Source organism: Cygnus atratus, chromosome 8 (genome assembly GCF_013377495.2).
Source record: "Cygnus atratus isolate AKBS03 ecotype Queensland, Australia chromosome 8, CAtr_DNAZoo_HiC_assembly, whole genome shotgun sequence".
Taxonomy (NCBI): domain Eukaryota; kingdom Metazoa; phylum Chordata; class Aves; order Anseriformes; family Anatidae; genus Cygnus; species Cygnus atratus.
In genome coordinates, this window is record NC_066369.1 from 13622297 (window position 1) to 13640018 (window position 17722).

Here is a 17722-nt window from a genome sequence, read left to right on the forward strand (position 1 = left end):
AGATACTTGAAGAATTTCTTAAAATTTCAAAAAATTTAGGTTGCATTCTGATTTTGAAATACTAAAAATCCTATCACAAAATGGATTTCTATGCTCTGTGCAGATCTACTTAAGAGCCTTCTTTGCTGTGAAACAGCTATAGCAGCTTTCCTTAACTTTTGTGTGAAATTAATTGGTAGTCTTCTCCCCAGTTTCTAGCCTATAGCAAAAATGAACCAGTAGTTGTATTAAAATAGTAGGTTTATTTAAAACATCAGCAGATAAGGTCAGCCATCAGAGTTGGCCAGGCTGTACCCACATGCAGGCACCAAAAAGTAGTGGGTAATGGTATTTGGAGACCTTCCTTCCTGTAGAGGAAAGGTATTTGGAGACTCCTTTCCTCCTCTTCTGTTGACTTGACCTGCTTTCTGGGGAGATTTGGTGCTTGCTGGGGGTTTTGATCAAGGATGTTGAGGAGAAACTTCTGAGGCTCATTTGGCTCATTTATTATTATTATCTCTTGTTACTCATCCATGTGAGCACTGACAAGACTGCCACGGGAGACCTGTTGCATATCAGATGTGCCTTCATGGTTCTGGGGGTTGAGCATAGGCCCAAGGGATATCTTCTTAGTCCTGTTAAGTCAGGGGAAAAATTTGCATTGAAATACATTGTGCCGGGTGACAGTAAAAAGAGTAATGATAAAACAGGAAGAAAGGATATGCTTCAAATATGTCTAATCAAATGCACTCACCCCACAAAGTGAGTAGGACAAACCAGAACTATGCGTGAGGTCACAGAGGTACGACATTGTTAGAACAGAAGAGACAGGTTGGGACAGCTTGCCTCACTGCAGTGGTGTGAAAGATGGATATGTGTTCATGAGAAAAGACGAGAGACGATGAAGATAGTTTTCCTCTATGTTAAGGAGCAGATTGGATGTATGGAATTCTGCTACTGGATGGACAACAGAGGTTCTTACCCTGCTTGTTGGTCAGGGTTGGAGGAGAGGCCAGCAAGGGTGACATTGTGATGGGTGTGTTACAAACCTTCTGGTCAGGGTAAAAAAGTAGATGAAACCTTCTTTTAGTATCTGAAGGATGTATCTGGATCGCAGATCATGGTTTTCATGGGGGTCTTTAATCCTCCTGACATCTGCTGGAAGGTCAACACTGTGGGACACAAGCAGTTAAGGAGGTTTCTGGAGGCTATAGAATCATAGAATTGTAGAATATCCCGAGTTGAAAGGGACCCACAAGGATCATTGAATCCAACTGCTAGCTCCACACAGGTCTACACAAAAATTCAGACCATATGACTAAGAGTACAGTCCAAACACTTCTTAAACTTGGCTTGGTGCCGTGACCACATCCCTGGGAAGTCTGTTCCAGTGCATGACAACCCTCTTGGTGAAGAACCTTTTCCTGATATCCAGCCTGAACCTCCCCTGTCGGAGCTTGACTCCATTCTCTTGGGTCCTATCACTGGTCACTAAAGAGAACAGAATGACGCCTGCCCCTCCCACTCCCCCTTGTGAGGAAGCCATAGGCTGCGATGAGGTCTCCCGTCAGCGTCCTCTTTTCCAGGCTGAACAGGCCAAGTGACCTCAGCCGCTCCTTGTACGTCTCCCCTCTGGGCCCTTCACCATCTTTGTAGCCCTTATAAGTATCAGGGATAACTTCTTGATACAGATACTGGATGGGCCAAGAGAGGTGACACAGAGCTGGATTGGCTGGATTAACAAAAAAGTGCTGTTTGCGGACGTGATAACGGTAACCTTGGCTGCAGAGGCCATGAAATAGTTGTGTTCAGGATCCAGAGAGGAGTGAGAAAGGAGAGCAGCAGATTGCACACCTGTGCTTTGGGAAAACAGACCCTAATTCTAGGAAATGGTAGATGGGATCCCCTCAGGGGCAGCTCTGAAGAGAAGGGATCTCTGGAAATCTGATGGGGCTTTAAGTACAGCAGCCTTCAAGTGCAAGAACTGTCCATCCTGCCATTCAGGAAAATAAGTAAATGTATCAGGGGACCGACTTTGTTAAACTTGGAACATGAGACAGTGCTCCAAAGGAAAAAGGCAGTATACAGAAGATAGAAACAGGGACAGACTACCAAGAAACAAATCAGAAACACAGAACGGACATTTAGGGATGGTGATAGGAAAACCTGGAATCTATGTTTTCAAGGGATGCCAAGAGCAACAAGAAAATATTCTATAGTTACCTTAGTGATAAAAGACTGAACAAGTAAAACCTGGGCTTATTTCTGAATAGACTGGGTGATTTAGAAGTTATTTGTTTCAGCATAAACAGATGAGGCAGAGATAGCACCTTCTTTGTCCTCGGTCTTCATCAGCAAATATCCCATGTCCCTGAGCTTACTGAAGGAACTCAAGGAGGAGAGGAACTACCAGCAGTTGATGAGGATTGAGTCAGGGCTTATTTGAGAGAATTTGGTCTATACAAGTCCATGAGAATAAACATGCTGTATCTATGGCTTTTGACAGAGCTGCACAATATCCCTGTAACTCCACTCTGTTAGTTTTGAAAGATCATGGAGACTAGGGAAGATTCCTGATGACTGGAGAGAGGTTACACCTAACTTGAAAAAAGTCTTTTCAGACTAAGCCAGGGAATGACTGACTGATCAGCTTCACATTGGTCACTGGGAATACCATGGACTGAGTCCTCTTGGAGCACATTTCTGGAGACATGAAGGAGAAGGTGACTGAGTAAATCATGTCTGACCCCCTGATCATGTCTATGATAAAATAATGATATATGGGTAAGGGAAGAAAAATAGATGTTATTTACCTCAGCTTTAATAATGCTTTTAATGTGGAACCTGTCCATGCAGCCACATTTTTACCCACTTATTTGTCCTTCCAACCAGACTACATTATCTTAACCTGGATGCCAGAATGTTGTGGGAGACAGAGTGTGGGATTACTGGGTCATATATCCTCCCTGAAGGACAGTAGCAAGTGGAATCCTGCAAGAATATCCCAGAACTTCTGTTTGACATCTCAATCAATGACCTGCAGGCAGCATTGGAGTGCATGCTTATCAAGCTTACAGATGATACCAAATTGAGGGGATTGGTTGGTGGGGGGATAGAAATGAGCTGACATGATCAAGAATAGGGCAGCTACCCACGGGAACCTCGACAAGCTGGAGGAGTGAGCTGACAGGAGCCTGATGAAGTTCAAGAAGAACAAATACAAAGCCCTGACTTGGGCAAGAAGATCTCCAGCAATAAGCAAGGTTAGGCCTGCTTGTCTGGGAGCAGCACTGTGGGAAAGACCCTGGGGCCCAGGTACAGTGAGTGGAGGGGACTACACAGTGCCTTGGCAGCACTTAGTGCAGCAACATCCTGGATGGCATGAACAGGGGCAAGGCCAGGAGATCAAGGTAGGAGCCCCCTCTGCTCAGCACTCATTAGACCATGTTCAGATACTGCATCCAGTTTTGGGTCCTCCATTATAAGAAAGGCATTGTTGCCTTTCTTATACTGGAGCAAGGTCAGTGAGGTCCCTAGGGTGCTCAGTGTTGGAGCACCTGCTGTTGGAGGAGAGGGTTGTTCAGCAGGGGTAGGGAGGCTTTGGAGGGTCCCACAGAAGCTGCATTGCCTGCAGGGAGGTGATCAAGAAGATAGAGTCAGGTTCTGCATGCCGAGAGAAAACAGGGATAAGAGAGGTTCAGACTGGAGAAACCTTTTCTTCATGAGGGCATCTGAGCTTTAGTTATGGAGAGAGGTTGTTCTGTCTCCATCCACAGAGGCTTGCATGACCTAACTGGATAAAGCCTTCAGCAACCTGGTCTGATGTATAAGTTGACTGGCTTGGAGATTGCATCCAAATTGGATTAACCTCTGATTCTATCTTTATAATTTAAGAAGGCAGATGGCTTCCCAAAGCAGTAGTTCTTTGTAAAGAGTAGAGGTCTTTTACAAGTAATTCTCATCATAATCAAAGCTACATAGAGCATGGATTCACTTCAGCAAATTTGTATAAATCACTATCATTTGGACTAGCATGTAAGGCTATTATATATAGTATATACTGTAGTATATACTATCACACCCTTCTTTGTAAAGCAGTAGTCAATTTTTGACAATTTGCCTTAAGCCCATTATAATGTTTTGTTAGTGAAAAAGCATAACAGTTTTTAGCCATGAAGTATTACACAATTCTAGACTGTGATCGCAGAATCGCAATACCTTTAGAACAAGTTAAGCTCTGTGGAAAAAGAGGATGTATATATAAATATGAATGACAGCTGCATAGATTTTACAAAGTTTCAGTGTCAGAAATGCTATCAAACTAAAAATGCAATCAAACTAATGAACACACATCATTTTATTCATTATAAAGTTTGTCAAAGAATTTTAATTATCATTCTTGGATAAATAAGGAAGAAAGCATGTTATTAAAATGTCATTTAGAGAAATGATAAAATAGTCCATTTCAATTGCTATCTAGTGATAGATTTTGAAATAATAATGATATATAAAGTGGTTTTCTCCTATAGACATAATTTTACTGAGCTTTTTTAAATGGAAAAACTGCTACAGTCCAAATTTTTATCCATAAGCCTATTATCAATAGTATGTCTCTGTAAATCAAGATTTTTTAAACTGGGCAGGCAAAATACATTTTCAGTTATTGTATGGCTCTTTTAACTCAGTAAATATTTTGCTTTTTCCACATTTGAATATTGGTTGAAGAAATGAAACTTAAGTTCAAGATGAACTATACAATCCACAATTAAACAGGAATATATATTTACTGAAACGTTATGTTTTCATTTGCAATACTAAAAGCCCTCATCAGAGAGGCTGACAAGTCTTTGGCACGCAACTCCAAACACACAGAAGGCAGCTCTAGGGAGTTCTAGTGAACAGAGCGTTCAAAGAGTGACAAAGAGAGCAATTTGTGAGGAAGGGTGCATAGGAAGGGCCATACACCCTGCTTGTTGACCCTTGAAGCTACAGTAATGGTTGCCCAGACAGGATGGTGGGCACTCATCTTAGAGTAATGGCTGCAGCTCCAGGTGGGGTGTTTACTCTACCTACCCCAGGGCTGGCTGATGCTTCCACCCAGAGCTGCTGAAGGGGAAGGCTGCAGTGCAGACCTCAGGCTACTGGAAGTGCCTAGACCTTCCTCTTGTGGCAGGCACAGGCAGCAGACCTGCCTGCAAAAGGTGTGCCCAAGGTGGAGGATTTCCTGCAGCATGTGATTGAGCTGCAGGAGGTGGTGAGAAGGCTGTGCAACATCAGGAAAACTGAGGAGGAGTTAGGTGATTGCAAACACAGTCTGAAGTGGGCCCACTGGCAGAAGCCACCCCTCAAGACCACACAGAAGGGAGTGATACTGAAAGCATAGAAGAATGGAAGTTTGTTATGATAAAGACCATCAGGAGGAAGAGACTTCCTCCACTGCCTGAGGTGCCCTTGCAGAACCACTTCACTGCTCTTGTTCCTGCAGAGGAACCAGGCCACTTTCAATAATTTTCAAGCAGTCCTGGCAAAACAGGGAAGTCCCAGTTGACTGGAGGTTGGTGAATGTGACACCAATCTATGAGAAAGGCAGGAAGGAGGATCCAAGGAACTACAAGCCTTTCAGTCTGGCCTTGGTACCAGGAAAAGTTATGGTGCAAATCATCTTAAATGTCATCACACAATACATACAGAACAACTGAGTGATGAGGTTCAGCTAGCATGTTGTTATGAAAAGCAGGTCCTGCCTGACTAACCTGATCTCCTTCTATAACAAAATAACCACTTAGTAGATGAGGGAAAGTCTGTGGATGTTGTCAGCCTGGATTTTAGCGAAGTGTTTGACACTGTTTCCCACAGTATTCTCCTGGAAAAACTGGCTGGTCATGGCTTGGATGTATATAGTTTGGGGTGGGTGAAGAACAGGTGGGATGGTTGGGCTCAAAGAGCCATAGTGTTCAGTCCAGCTGTCAGCTGGTCACCAGTGGCATTCCCCAGGGCTCAGTCTTGGGAATAGTTTTAACATTTTTATAAACAATCTGGATGACGGGATTGAATGCACCCTCAATAAGTTTGTGAATGCTGTATTAGGTGAGACTATCGATCTGCTTGAGGGTAGGAAGGCTCTGCAAAGGGATATGGGTAAGCTAGATAGACGGGCCAAGTCCAACTGCATGGCATTCAACAAGTGTCAGGTCCTGCATTTAGGTCATAACAACCTTATGCAGTGGCATAGGTTGGGGAAAGAGTGGGTGGAAAGTTGCCCTACAGGAAAGGACCTGCAGAGGCTGGTTGACAGCTGGCTGAACGTGAGACATAAGGTCATGTAGTCAAGAAGGTCAATGGCATGATGGTCTGCATCAGAAACAGTATTGTCAGCAGGACTAGGGAAGTGATTGTTCCTTTGTATGTGGCACTGGTGAGATTGCACCTTAAATATTGTGTTCAGATTTGGGCCTCTCCCTATAAGAAGGATGTTGAGTTGCTCGAGCGTGTACAAAGAAGAACAACAAAGCTAGTGAAAGAACTAGAAAGCAAGACATACGAAGAGCAGCTGAGGGAATTGGGATTGTTTAGTCTAGAGAAAAGGAGCCTGATGAGAGAGAGACCTCGTTGCTCCTTACAACTACCTGAAGGGAGGTTACAGTAAGGAAAGTGTCGATCTCTTTACTCAGTGAAAAGTCATAGCATGAAAAGAAATGGTCTAAGGTTGCACCAGGGGAGGTTTAGATTGGGATTAAGAAGAATTTTGGGGTGACCAAACATTGGAATGGGCTGCTCAGGGAAGTGGTGGAGTCCCTACCCCAGAGATATTTAAGAGATGTGTGGATGTGGCACCGAGGAATACGGTTTAATGATAGGACTAAATAGGTCAGGTTGATGGTTAGACTTAATGGTCTTGAAAGTCTTTTCCAACCTAATTGATTACATGATTCTATAGCGTTGGCTCGCCAGAAACATTTCTGGAGGATGGCTTAAATTTATATTAATTTACTTCATTGCAAAACAATTTCCTTCTTAACATATCACCAAATGCAGATTATTTTCAAACTCTCTATTTTGCTCTACATTCTTCTAAACTGTCTGTAGATCAGCCCTTGTCTTAATTTCTTCACATGTACTTGTATATTGTCATTCATTTCAGCTGTAATACAGAACCAACATAAAAAAAAAAAAAAGACAAAGAATACTGTATACATATATATACATATCTCATTAGAAATCCATATCAAATTGCAGTTTTCACATTTACCAGGGGAGTCAAGAATTTTGATCTTACCTATAGGGCATTATTGAGACCTCCCTAGATACAACCTGTAGCTTAAAGGCAGAATGAGCTACTGTTTTATACCCTCCTGCTCATGTTATTCTGATTGCAGAAGCCAAGATTGTTCCCAGCCTTTACACAGAGTGCCTTGGGCTGGGAGGAAAAAATCGCTGTAATACCCGTAGATTAGAGAGAGAATTTTTATTATTTTAATTTTTTTTTTAATTGATAGGAGAAACAGTGGCTATCATATCATAAAAGAAAAAAAAATATTTGAATTTGTTCTGTTTATGCAACAGCCAATGGGAGAAGAAAGTGCAGTGATATGATGTGGCATTTTATTGCCAGCATTACATTGCATGGTCAGATGTTAGCCTGTGGTACCATCATTAACCTAGTGTTTTGGAATCCAGGCTGGTATAATTGTGTTGACTTCCAACATCTTTCCAAAGATTTTCCAAAAGCGATCTTAGGAAACAAGCTAACACAGAACATTTTGATATTCTGAAAAAAGTTCCAAAAATCACTTGGTCTCAGCTGAAATGAAAAGAGAAGTGCACTGTGGTCTCATAGACATGAATGGTCTTGTGTAGGTCTTGTAATTCATCATATCAGGGATATGAAAAATATCTAGAGCAAAGGAATCAAGGGTCCTGCTCTCCTCCAACATACAGAACAGGCGTCATTTTTTCCTTGTAGCTGGGCATTGTCAGGTCCTTTGATGAGGCTTACTGCATTTTTCTAAGTCTTTGCTTGCTCTGTCTGCAGAATGTTAATCAAAGCATTCACCAGTGTGCCCTGCTCTGATACTGAATAACACTGAGAACCCAAGTTACAAGCTAAATAGTTCTAGGTATTTATTACAGCCTAAATGTGCCCGATATTCATCTGATTTCAGCAATAATGTTAGCTTTTATTGTGATATTTTACATTTATGCTTTGCTACTGAAATATGGTAAGTCATTTCAATCTACACACCACTAATACAAAGAAGATATAGCTTACAGAAAGGGGGGAGCAAAAAGCAGACATGACCAGCTATAAATGAAACAGTTAAATAAACTTGTTTGATCAATCACTGCATCTGTTTTATATTTTTCCCATTATCTGAAGTTATTAATATGAAAAATGGTATTCTGTGTGCATTTGATAGCCACCTATGTGAAAATAAATTAGAAAGTGCTGAAATCATATCATATGTGGTATCAGGTATCATGTTTTAACAGTATCAATTTGTATGGCCACCAGCACCATAGTACTAGCTGTTAATCCTCACAAATGACTGGTATAATGTGTTGATTAGAATGTAATAGTTTAATCATCTCTCAATAGTAGGAGTTCATGTTGTAGTTTCACAGATCATGAAATGTGTCTGTTTAAGATATGAGCACATTATCTTTCCTTTCCTTTCCTTTTTTTTTTTTTTTTTTTTTTTTCAGAAGGCACTATCTAACCATGCTCATTTTATCTCTGTCTCTCCACCTGCATTGTGGTGCTCATTAGCATGATCATACAGGGCACAGGATGATGTTTATTACAGGAAGGAAAAGGAGCATTTTCTTGTTGGAAATGGTTTTTCGTTGCAAGTTAAAGACTGTAAACCCTTCTTATCACTTCTAAACACTGCATCTGATTAGTTGTTAGCTGTAGAGCTTATTACCATTCTGCAAAGGACAGCAAATAGACAGTGTTTCTTAAATAAATTAATACAGAAATATGGAAACTGAAAAGGCATATTCTGAACACATTCTCTCCTCTGTGATTTTATTTATTTATTTATTTATTGGTCATCATGACACTGAGTTTAAGTAAATATACCAGTGTCTCAGAAGAACAGAAGAGAAATGAGAAGTTAATGATTAAAACAGGTATTCAGAAAAGCAGCTTTTGGATCTGATCCTCCCTGGGTGTATTAGCACACTCCTCTGAAGTCAGTAGAGCTTAGCTGATTTATACAAACTGCAGATCGGAGCTTTGCCAAAGGACATACTTTGAAACAGTTCAGTTAACCTTATTTATTTATTTATTTATTTATTTATTTATTTTTGATACTAATAAATTTGAAAATGCACTCGTCAGGCTTGGAAGGCTCTACCAAACCAATGAGACTGTGCCTCCTTCCAACAAACCAAACAACCCTCTCTCACAACATCTGTGCACGCCTTGAAGCACAAGACTTCTTGGGATGTGTTGTGCAAGGAGACTAAGGTGTAATTGTCAATTTGTCACTTAGGTTCTCCCAGAATTACACCAAAAGACAAAGAGCTGCTCATTTGGTAAAGCAGAATTTGTCAAATACTTCTATTAAATCGAATAATTAAGGTAAAAACACATACTCTTTTTGAATAGGGGTTAAGAACCACTATCTTAGATAAAATTAGGAAAAGGATCAGGAAGAGGTGAAGGGTACGAGTTAGGCTTCAAATACTTCATAAAAGAAACAAACAACTCCTTAAGACCCTTAATTTGCACCCAGATACAGCAGGGGGGCAGTGGTGTTGACCTCAAATGGAGAATAGTAGAAGGCTATTATCCAAAGAGGAAGGCAAGGCAAGAAAATGAATAACACATTGCCAAGGAGGTTCCAAATGCATTATTAAAACCAGCTTATTAGGTATTGAATCACCCTTTTTGCCCCTTGCTTTTCATTTTGTACCTTCCTGAAGACCTTTCAATACCATTTTTCTTCCAATGAATCATAATCCATCACAGAAAAATCTATGCCAAAAAATAAATGTTTTGTTTCATCTCCATCCCTCTGAATATGGAAAATCAACATTTGATGTTTTTGTTCTAGTATTGCTACTAAAAATGTAGCTATCTTTCTACTTTAAAACAGTTAAAAAGTTCAATTCCAAAATTGCAAAAGTTCATTTGAAAATTTTTGAAGTTTGAGAACAACCAAATAAGAAGTTAATTTTTGCTGTAAAAATAACTACATAATTAAAGACTATTAAATTTTACCTCTTTTTTTTTTTTTGTTTTGTTTTAGATGAATTCAAATTATTTATGAAGAGGCTGCCCATGAATTATTTCTTGAACACATCTACTGTAATGCATTTGTGGACAATGGATTCTAATTTTCAACGTCGATATGAACAACTAGAAAACAGCATGAAGCAGCTCTTCCTCAAGGCACAGAAAATTGTTCACAAGCTCTTTGGCCTTAGTAAGAGATGCCATAAACAGCCACTCATCCGCATGCCAAGGCAAAGGTAAGAAAACCTGAGAAACTCATAGTATTGTCTAATGCTAAAATATCCTTAATGGCATGGAAGTGGGAATGTACAATATGCTGTGTATGTACAGCATACAGTCTTTATCTTTGTAGGAGTTGAACAATCCCAGCCTTCAATATTTTTCTGTTCATGCTTTCCTAAATGTGATGGTAAAGATCAAAATAAAACCTGATTTGTATGCTATTGTGTTTTGTCAGGCAACTTAAAAATATCATGAGCATACAGATTCATCCCATTTGGTTTACCACTTTTTTACAGAATTGTATTTTCAGTGGAACTTGGCCAATTGTAACAGTGCCAAATAATTGTATACAGAATACTCAATACCTATTCTGAAGCAAGCATAGCTATTTTGAGAACTTTCCAGGTCATTATACAGTGTATACTACATAGTATTGATTTCTTGTCTCATTTGTCAGATACGAATTAGATTTGAAAGGATGCCTAAGGAAAGAAAATGTGTTTTAGCTCTGCTTAAAAACAGAGAGAACCTGAAAGCTACCTAGTCAAATCTATATTAACATAAAGTGGTTATTGTTGATTGCTGATCGAAAATTACTTTATTGAAATTAGTGAAATGACACAGAGTAAATCTGAAATGAATGAGCTTTTAGGGAAATTATTTTTCTGAGCAAAAGCATCATGGACTTATTCCAGTGACTCCTGAATTTAGCACTTACCTCCATCAGTTTTGAAGAAATCCAGTTCAGGTTCAGTGTTCCAGAACTGCCAGAGGTACTTTACTCTCCTTTTCTTTCAGCTCTGCTGGAGCTCCATCAATTTCTCCCCTTGCCTTTTGGTAGCACACAGCTAATCCAATCTCTTTTCCTTTCTTTCTTTCAGAAAGAGGTAGCCATTATGGCTCTCATGTCTTTTTTTTTTTTTTTTTTTCCCCCCCACATATTGTGATCTGCTTTGTGATCTGCTACTTGAAACAAAAATATGTATGTATGTTTGCTTTTTGGAGTCATTTCATAACTATAAAACATTCCACTAAGAAAGGTTATACAGTTACTACAGAAAGAGACCAGAATATGATGACATAATGATGATCAATAGATAGCTCAAAGATCAATGTTAAAGGCAGGTTTGGGAATACTTAGCCAGTGGGATGCATTTACTAAAAGAGAGCATTTTCAAAGGATGGATTCCATCAGACTATCTGGGAAAATTACCTTCTGACATCAAGGCTTTTATGGTTGATAATAAAAAGCTTTAAAGTGAGAAGTGAGGAGGAAAGGCCAAAAGAAACTGATTTAATTTCCAAAACTGGTTAGAAAAACAAACAAACAAGAAATAACTCAGAAGGAGATACAGGGATGGGTAAAGGATTCAGTAGGGAAAAGAGGGATGGTGGGAAGAATACAAAGAGAGGTCATGACAGAATAGCGTTCAGGTACTTATAGTGATGACAGTATACTTAATACAAACACCATGCTGTGTTTGTTTGCAAGGAACTGCTAACAGGCAAGCAGTAAATGAATAGGAAAATCCTAAGGAATGCAATGGAGAAACATGAATTATCTCTCAGGCTATATAGTAGGCATTTCAACAGAAAGGGAATTGAATGAAAGAGCAAAACTAAATACTACTTTTTCTTGAGTTTGAGGGAAGACAGAAGTAAAAGCAAAAAACAGCTTCATGTGCTGTGTGATATTAAAGACTCCAACAGAAACAAGAAGGGAGAATTTGAACAAAATGTAATTATTTTCTAAAGGATTTCCAAACAACTCATTTGGATTAGTGTTTGGATCCTGCTATAGAGCATTAAGTGTGAATTGTTTTATGTAAAGAGAGATTAGAGAGAGTTAATGGAGGTATAAATACTATTTAAAATTCTATTTTATAGATACTTGTCTTTTCAGATATAGATTAAAAAGCCTTCAGTTTTTAATAAAGATCATGATGCTGGTGGTGAGTAAAACAAAGCAACTGTGGTAATGTTTAATTTTACATTGCATTTCACAAGTCAATAGATGATATATACAAAAGATTTTTAAACGAACATGTTGAAAGTGAAAGCTGGCTTTCTATTTCATGAAGCTGGGAGTTATGTCCTAAAAGTTTAATTTAATTCATGAAAACTTTCTGTAAGACTGAGTTTTATAGGGATTTATCTATGTCGTCTGCCAGAAATCGTTTTGTCACAGTTGAAGGAGCTCCTACATAGAGTCAAGGTTATAATTCATTACTGAAAATACCCATCTTTCTGGCCTTAGAATTTTGTTACTGAACATGAAAAAATTGTTGCTTGATTTTTATTTTTTTTTGCAATGGTATTCAATTAATCTGTTAGTCACAATTGCTTATAACTTTATCCATATTTCCTGAAAATAGCCCCTTCATAATGCTAAAATAATGCTGAAACTAAATTATGTTTATATATTCATTTTCTAATCCTTGAATGAAAATAGCATTGAATCATCTCCTGGCATCATTGTTCATGGTAGAAGAGGGTCAATTAACTTGCAAGTTAAAGATACTACATTTGCCTGTCTCTTTTTAAAAGACAGTTTGTATTTTTCAACTAGAATAATGTGTAAATAGTTTTCTTTCAGTCTGCACTAGCAATTAGAACAATGCCTTATTTACTGCAGCACTTTGGTATACATATAGGATGGGAACAGGATTACTATTTTTATTTTATTCTGCTCATTACAAAGCTTTTTAAGTTCCGGATATTCTTCACAGATTTTAAGCTTTCTTTCATTACCGTGAAATGGATCATTATTCCTCTTTCTGAAAGTCAGATCATGCCAAGATACATCACAAGTCTATGTATTTGCATTATAAATTGTTACAGCACAGTTCAGCGTAACTTTTAAAATTCACCTGAATTAATCAATACACTTCAATAACCATTGAAGTATTTACTGGTTGTCTAAGTTCAAAGAAAAATACCTATTCAAAACCAACAAGGACTACAGAAATTCTACAGAAATTGCTATGTGGATAATCTGTTCTCATGTTGCATATAGGGGTGATAGAACGATAAAACATTCCATTCCAAGAAAGTAAGGAAAAAGAACAAAAACAAAAACAAAAAAACAAGGTTAAAAGAAATGTATTTGGAAAGAGAAATTTTTGATTTTCTCTGAAAGACCACTACCAGGGTGATCTAATGCCTCCACAAACTTGAGGCTCTGCTGTTTCAAAAGGTTCAAGAGATTATTACTGACATGCTCTCATTGCATTTACGTATCAGCCTTAAAACCTTGAAATACAATATGCTTATTGTGTTTGCTTTGCCAGAGTCCACTGTATGCAGCAATTGTTATTCCACTAGATGGCCAGATCTTGCTGCAGTTTTTATACAGGAAGATTGTTGAAACACCGCTAGTGGCACAATACATTTCGCTTTGCAGGAATCAGTAGATGGTGTAAAATGTACATTAGAGTGTTCTTGAATCATTGCTAGCAGCTCAATATATTTTGCTCTATAGGAATTAAGGTGTTGTGTAAAACTGTATTTCTGCACTAACACCATCATGCATACTTCTGTACTGAGACTATGATGCTTAATTAATAATTGTAAATCTTTGGAAGCAGTTTGCATATGGTATCTGTGCTCTAGTATATCTAGCCTGAGAAAAGGAATGACACAACCGTAAAGTTAGTCCAAGCTTTTGACTCTGTTAGTGTCTTACTCAAATGTGGTGAGAAAGTGTTGCCCTGGGATCTGTGTATATTTCATCTCATGTTAATGTCACCTTTGGATTGAATCTCCTCATTTTTCAAAGACAAAACAAATGGAGGAAATAGAGAAATATCAATTTTACATAATTGGCTTTATATTTTAATAGTCCATATACATCACTCTAGTTCACATATAGCAATGGGAAGAGGTAAAACAGCCACCTAAATTGTGGTTATATATTTGTCAGTACGTTTTGGGGAGTGAAAGTGGGTTTAGTTTCTGTTTTGGTTAACACAGCAGTAAGATTTCTTTCAAAATTTAATGACTATATACTCAGAAGCTGAAAATCAAAGGAAGAGATGTGATCTTACCTATGAAACGTTATCAGTGTAACTTCTGACATGAATCAGAGCTGAAGGCAAGCAGGCACTTAAATCTGTCCAAATTAGGGAACTGAAATGATAAAATTGGCAGATTTATGTTTAAGAGTGTAAAACAAGTATAAACTGTTTTGAAGGAGAAAAAGAATCTTCACTTTCCCAAATATAATTTCAATTAGAATAGTAATGATTTTCCATGAGTGGACTTGATACCTAAGCACTACTGAAAGACACTGAAGACAGGGAGCAGCTTTCATTTCTTCCTTCAGAAGTGCCAGTTTAGCACTTGGTTTCCTTCTTTTTCTAGGTTATTCAAATGGGTTCCTTGGCTAATTTTATTAGAGTGAATGAACGTTGTACAGGATATTGCTATATGTATGAACCTTATTTATATGCAGTTTAAAATACTTCATAATGAAAAAGCAACACTCAAGAACAAATTTAACCATCACAATTTGTGATTAAATAAAGACACAAACAAAAATATGTATAAAAAAAAAGGAGAGAAAAAAGTAAGATAAACACAACAATAAACCAGTGGAATAAATTACGTCTTGCTTGGCATGGTAACAAATGCGAATGTGCTGCTACAAATCGCAGCTGAAGATTATGAGCAACTCATGTAAATAAAACTTTTAAATTTACACGACTTATGAAAAATATTGCAGAAAAAGCATATAATCTTGAATAAAATGTCAGTATTTGAATTTTTAAAACTAATGGATGCTTCATAGCATCATATAATGTACAGTGAGGAATTTTGTTATTGTTTGTTATTTGTAACAATTGTAATTGTTATTGTTTGTAACAATTGTTATTGTTATTATTTTTGTTAATGTTTGTTATACAAACATTCCAGCCCAGTCATTAACAGAATGGATTTTACAAAACCACGAAAACAATCAAAAACCAAATCTGATTCTGATAGTGCAAGCTGAAGGCAAATATAGAAAAAAATGTTTAATAACTTGTAAAGAAGATTTTAATTAAAATATTAGAACTCTTATCTCTAAAGGGAAGGCCATTCCCTTACATTTGCCTTACATTTAAAGTATGTCCTTATCTTCATGAAGGACTATTAATATTATATATACATATATATATAATATTTTATTTTTTATTTTTTTAAAGAAACATACTTTGGGAGCTAATGTAGATTTAGAAGCTGTTCGTCATTGGAAATGGTGAGTGGATGCATCAAACCAAAGAGCTGCAGAAATAATTGCTTTTTGAAGAGAGTTAGCTCTGGAATTTCCCGAAGAATGCTCCACAGGCAGCTGTAAAAAAAGATGAGTCATGAATTTGCATTTTTCCATTTATGAACTTCACAGGGTAAAAAATTCACATGCCCTAAGAGCACAACAGGGCCTGAGTACTCTAAAAACACTTCACAGAAGGTACTTGTGTTTCAGCATTCCCTACAGTCCACATGCAGAAAAAAAAAAGTATTTAAGAAATCTGAATTTTCTATAATGCCTATAACAGAATCTAATTTTAAACCTCTGAATATGGAGGCCTTGTAACCTGTTTTCATGAGAATGTTTCAGAATGAAATACACAAAAAAACATAATGTTTTTTGCCCTCAAGATGTCACACAGCGTTAATTCCTTACCGCCCAAAGTTGGTTATGAGCTACTTTAGATTGCGTTACTGTAAGTATAATTGTTTCATGGGCATAGAATTATTCAGGAATAAAATTTTCCACTAAGGAAGCCACAAAGTTCAATACATGGATGTTTCACAATACATCACAAAGATGTTCTTCCTTTCAAAGCATATTCGTGGCAGTGGATGTATGGAAAAAGATCTGATTACGTATCACTTCGCGGACTGGTAAATAGTGATAGGTAAATAATGATTTTAGACAAAAATTGCATTACAGAAAGACAGTGTAAGACAGCAAAAACTCAGTTGTATGGACTGGGTCTAAATATGGTGCTTCTGAAGAAGCAAAATTGAACTAGCAATATCCCCTTTTTTTTTTTTTTGACATGTTCACCTTTTTATAGAGTACAACTTAGTGACATTTCTAAAAAAAAAAAAAATGTTCTAAGAAAGGACAAAGAAAAATGCACTTAGATTGTACAACATTTTAAATTACCAACAAATACCAGAAAATTATTTGATCCACTTCATTAAGATACCATATTTGGGAATTGGCAAGTTTGAATGTAAGGGAACCCTCTCCAGTTAAAACTTTGATTTGAGCTAACACACCATGTACACATCTGAAAGTTGTATGCCATATAAAAAGGAAAGTGGTAAGATGAAAGTATGTGAGATAAAATGAAGGCCAGTTTGACAGTAAACTGAATAATAAGTCCACATCTTTCCTCAGAGGAAATAAAACAATCCAATTTGAGGTGATACCTTTAATTGCATGGGGGATTAGAGTTATTTAAAACTAATGTGACATATAAAAATATGATACACAGGCCTGCAAATAATAATTCTGATAGCACGGAAATCTAGGATAAACCTTTGTTTATAGATATGTTTTCACACATAACGTAATAGCTGTATATACAAAAGGGCAAACCACTCTCAGAAGCTCTCTCGGTTTTGGTTTCCTAATGTTGCACTTTATTATCTACTCACACAAGCTATTCTCAATCACTTGCCATACATGACATTTTTTCAAGCCTTCCGATAACTCCTTTTGTGAATTTTTGATGACTAACAATATTAGAAGAAAATAATGTCATCATCTTATAAATTGCTGTGAAACTAATAGACAGGTTATAGTAATGTCACAGAGCAGCCTTATGCCTGCTTCCATGTTCTGAAATTATGACATGAGCAATATATGGAATGAATCATAGAATCATGGTTAGAAAAGACTTTCAAGATCATCTAGTACAACCATCACCCTACCACCAATATCACCAATGTCACTAAACCATGTCCCTAAGAACCATGTCCAACCTCTCCTTAAACACTCCCAGGAACAGTGATGCCACCACCTCCCTGGGCAACCTGTTCTTTCTGAGAAGAAAGACTACTATTTCCGAGAAGAATGTCTCCAAATTTCCAACCTAAACCTCCCCTGGCGCAACTTGAGGCCATTCCCTCTAGTCCTATCACTAGTTACCTGTGAGAAAAGGCCAACCCCCAGCTCCCCACAACTCCCTTTCAGGTAGTTGGAGAGAGCAATAAGGTCTCCCCTGAGCTTCCTCTTCTCCAGACTAAACAACCCCAGTTCGCTCAGCTGCTCCTCACAGG

At 37.7% G+C, this 17722-nt stretch overlaps 1 protein-coding gene and 1 long non-coding RNA gene across 4 annotated transcripts in view; one reads left to right on the plus strand and one right to left on the minus strand.

The window, feature by feature from the left end:
* Positions 1-17722, plus strand: part of BRINP3 (BMP/retinoic acid inducible neural specific 3) — a 252538-nt gene that overhangs the window by 194114 nt on the left and 40702 nt on the right. For all 3 annotated transcript variants that reach the window (XM_035537312.2, XM_050712418.1, XM_050712419.1), the window contains one exon: positions 10236-10458. In XM_035537312.2, coding sequence (XP_035393205.1) covers positions 10236-10458 — 223 coding nt within the window. The remainder of the gene's footprint in view (positions 1-10235; positions 10459-17722) is intronic.
* LOC126913399 (uncharacterized) lies at positions 223-15766 on the minus strand. Its single transcript, XR_007708619.1, has 4 exons — positions 15639-15766; positions 14491-14572; positions 962-1151; positions 223-614 (listed from the first exon to the last, which is right to left on the minus strand). It is a non-coding gene; the product is annotated as an uncharacterized LOC126913399 (long non-coding RNA).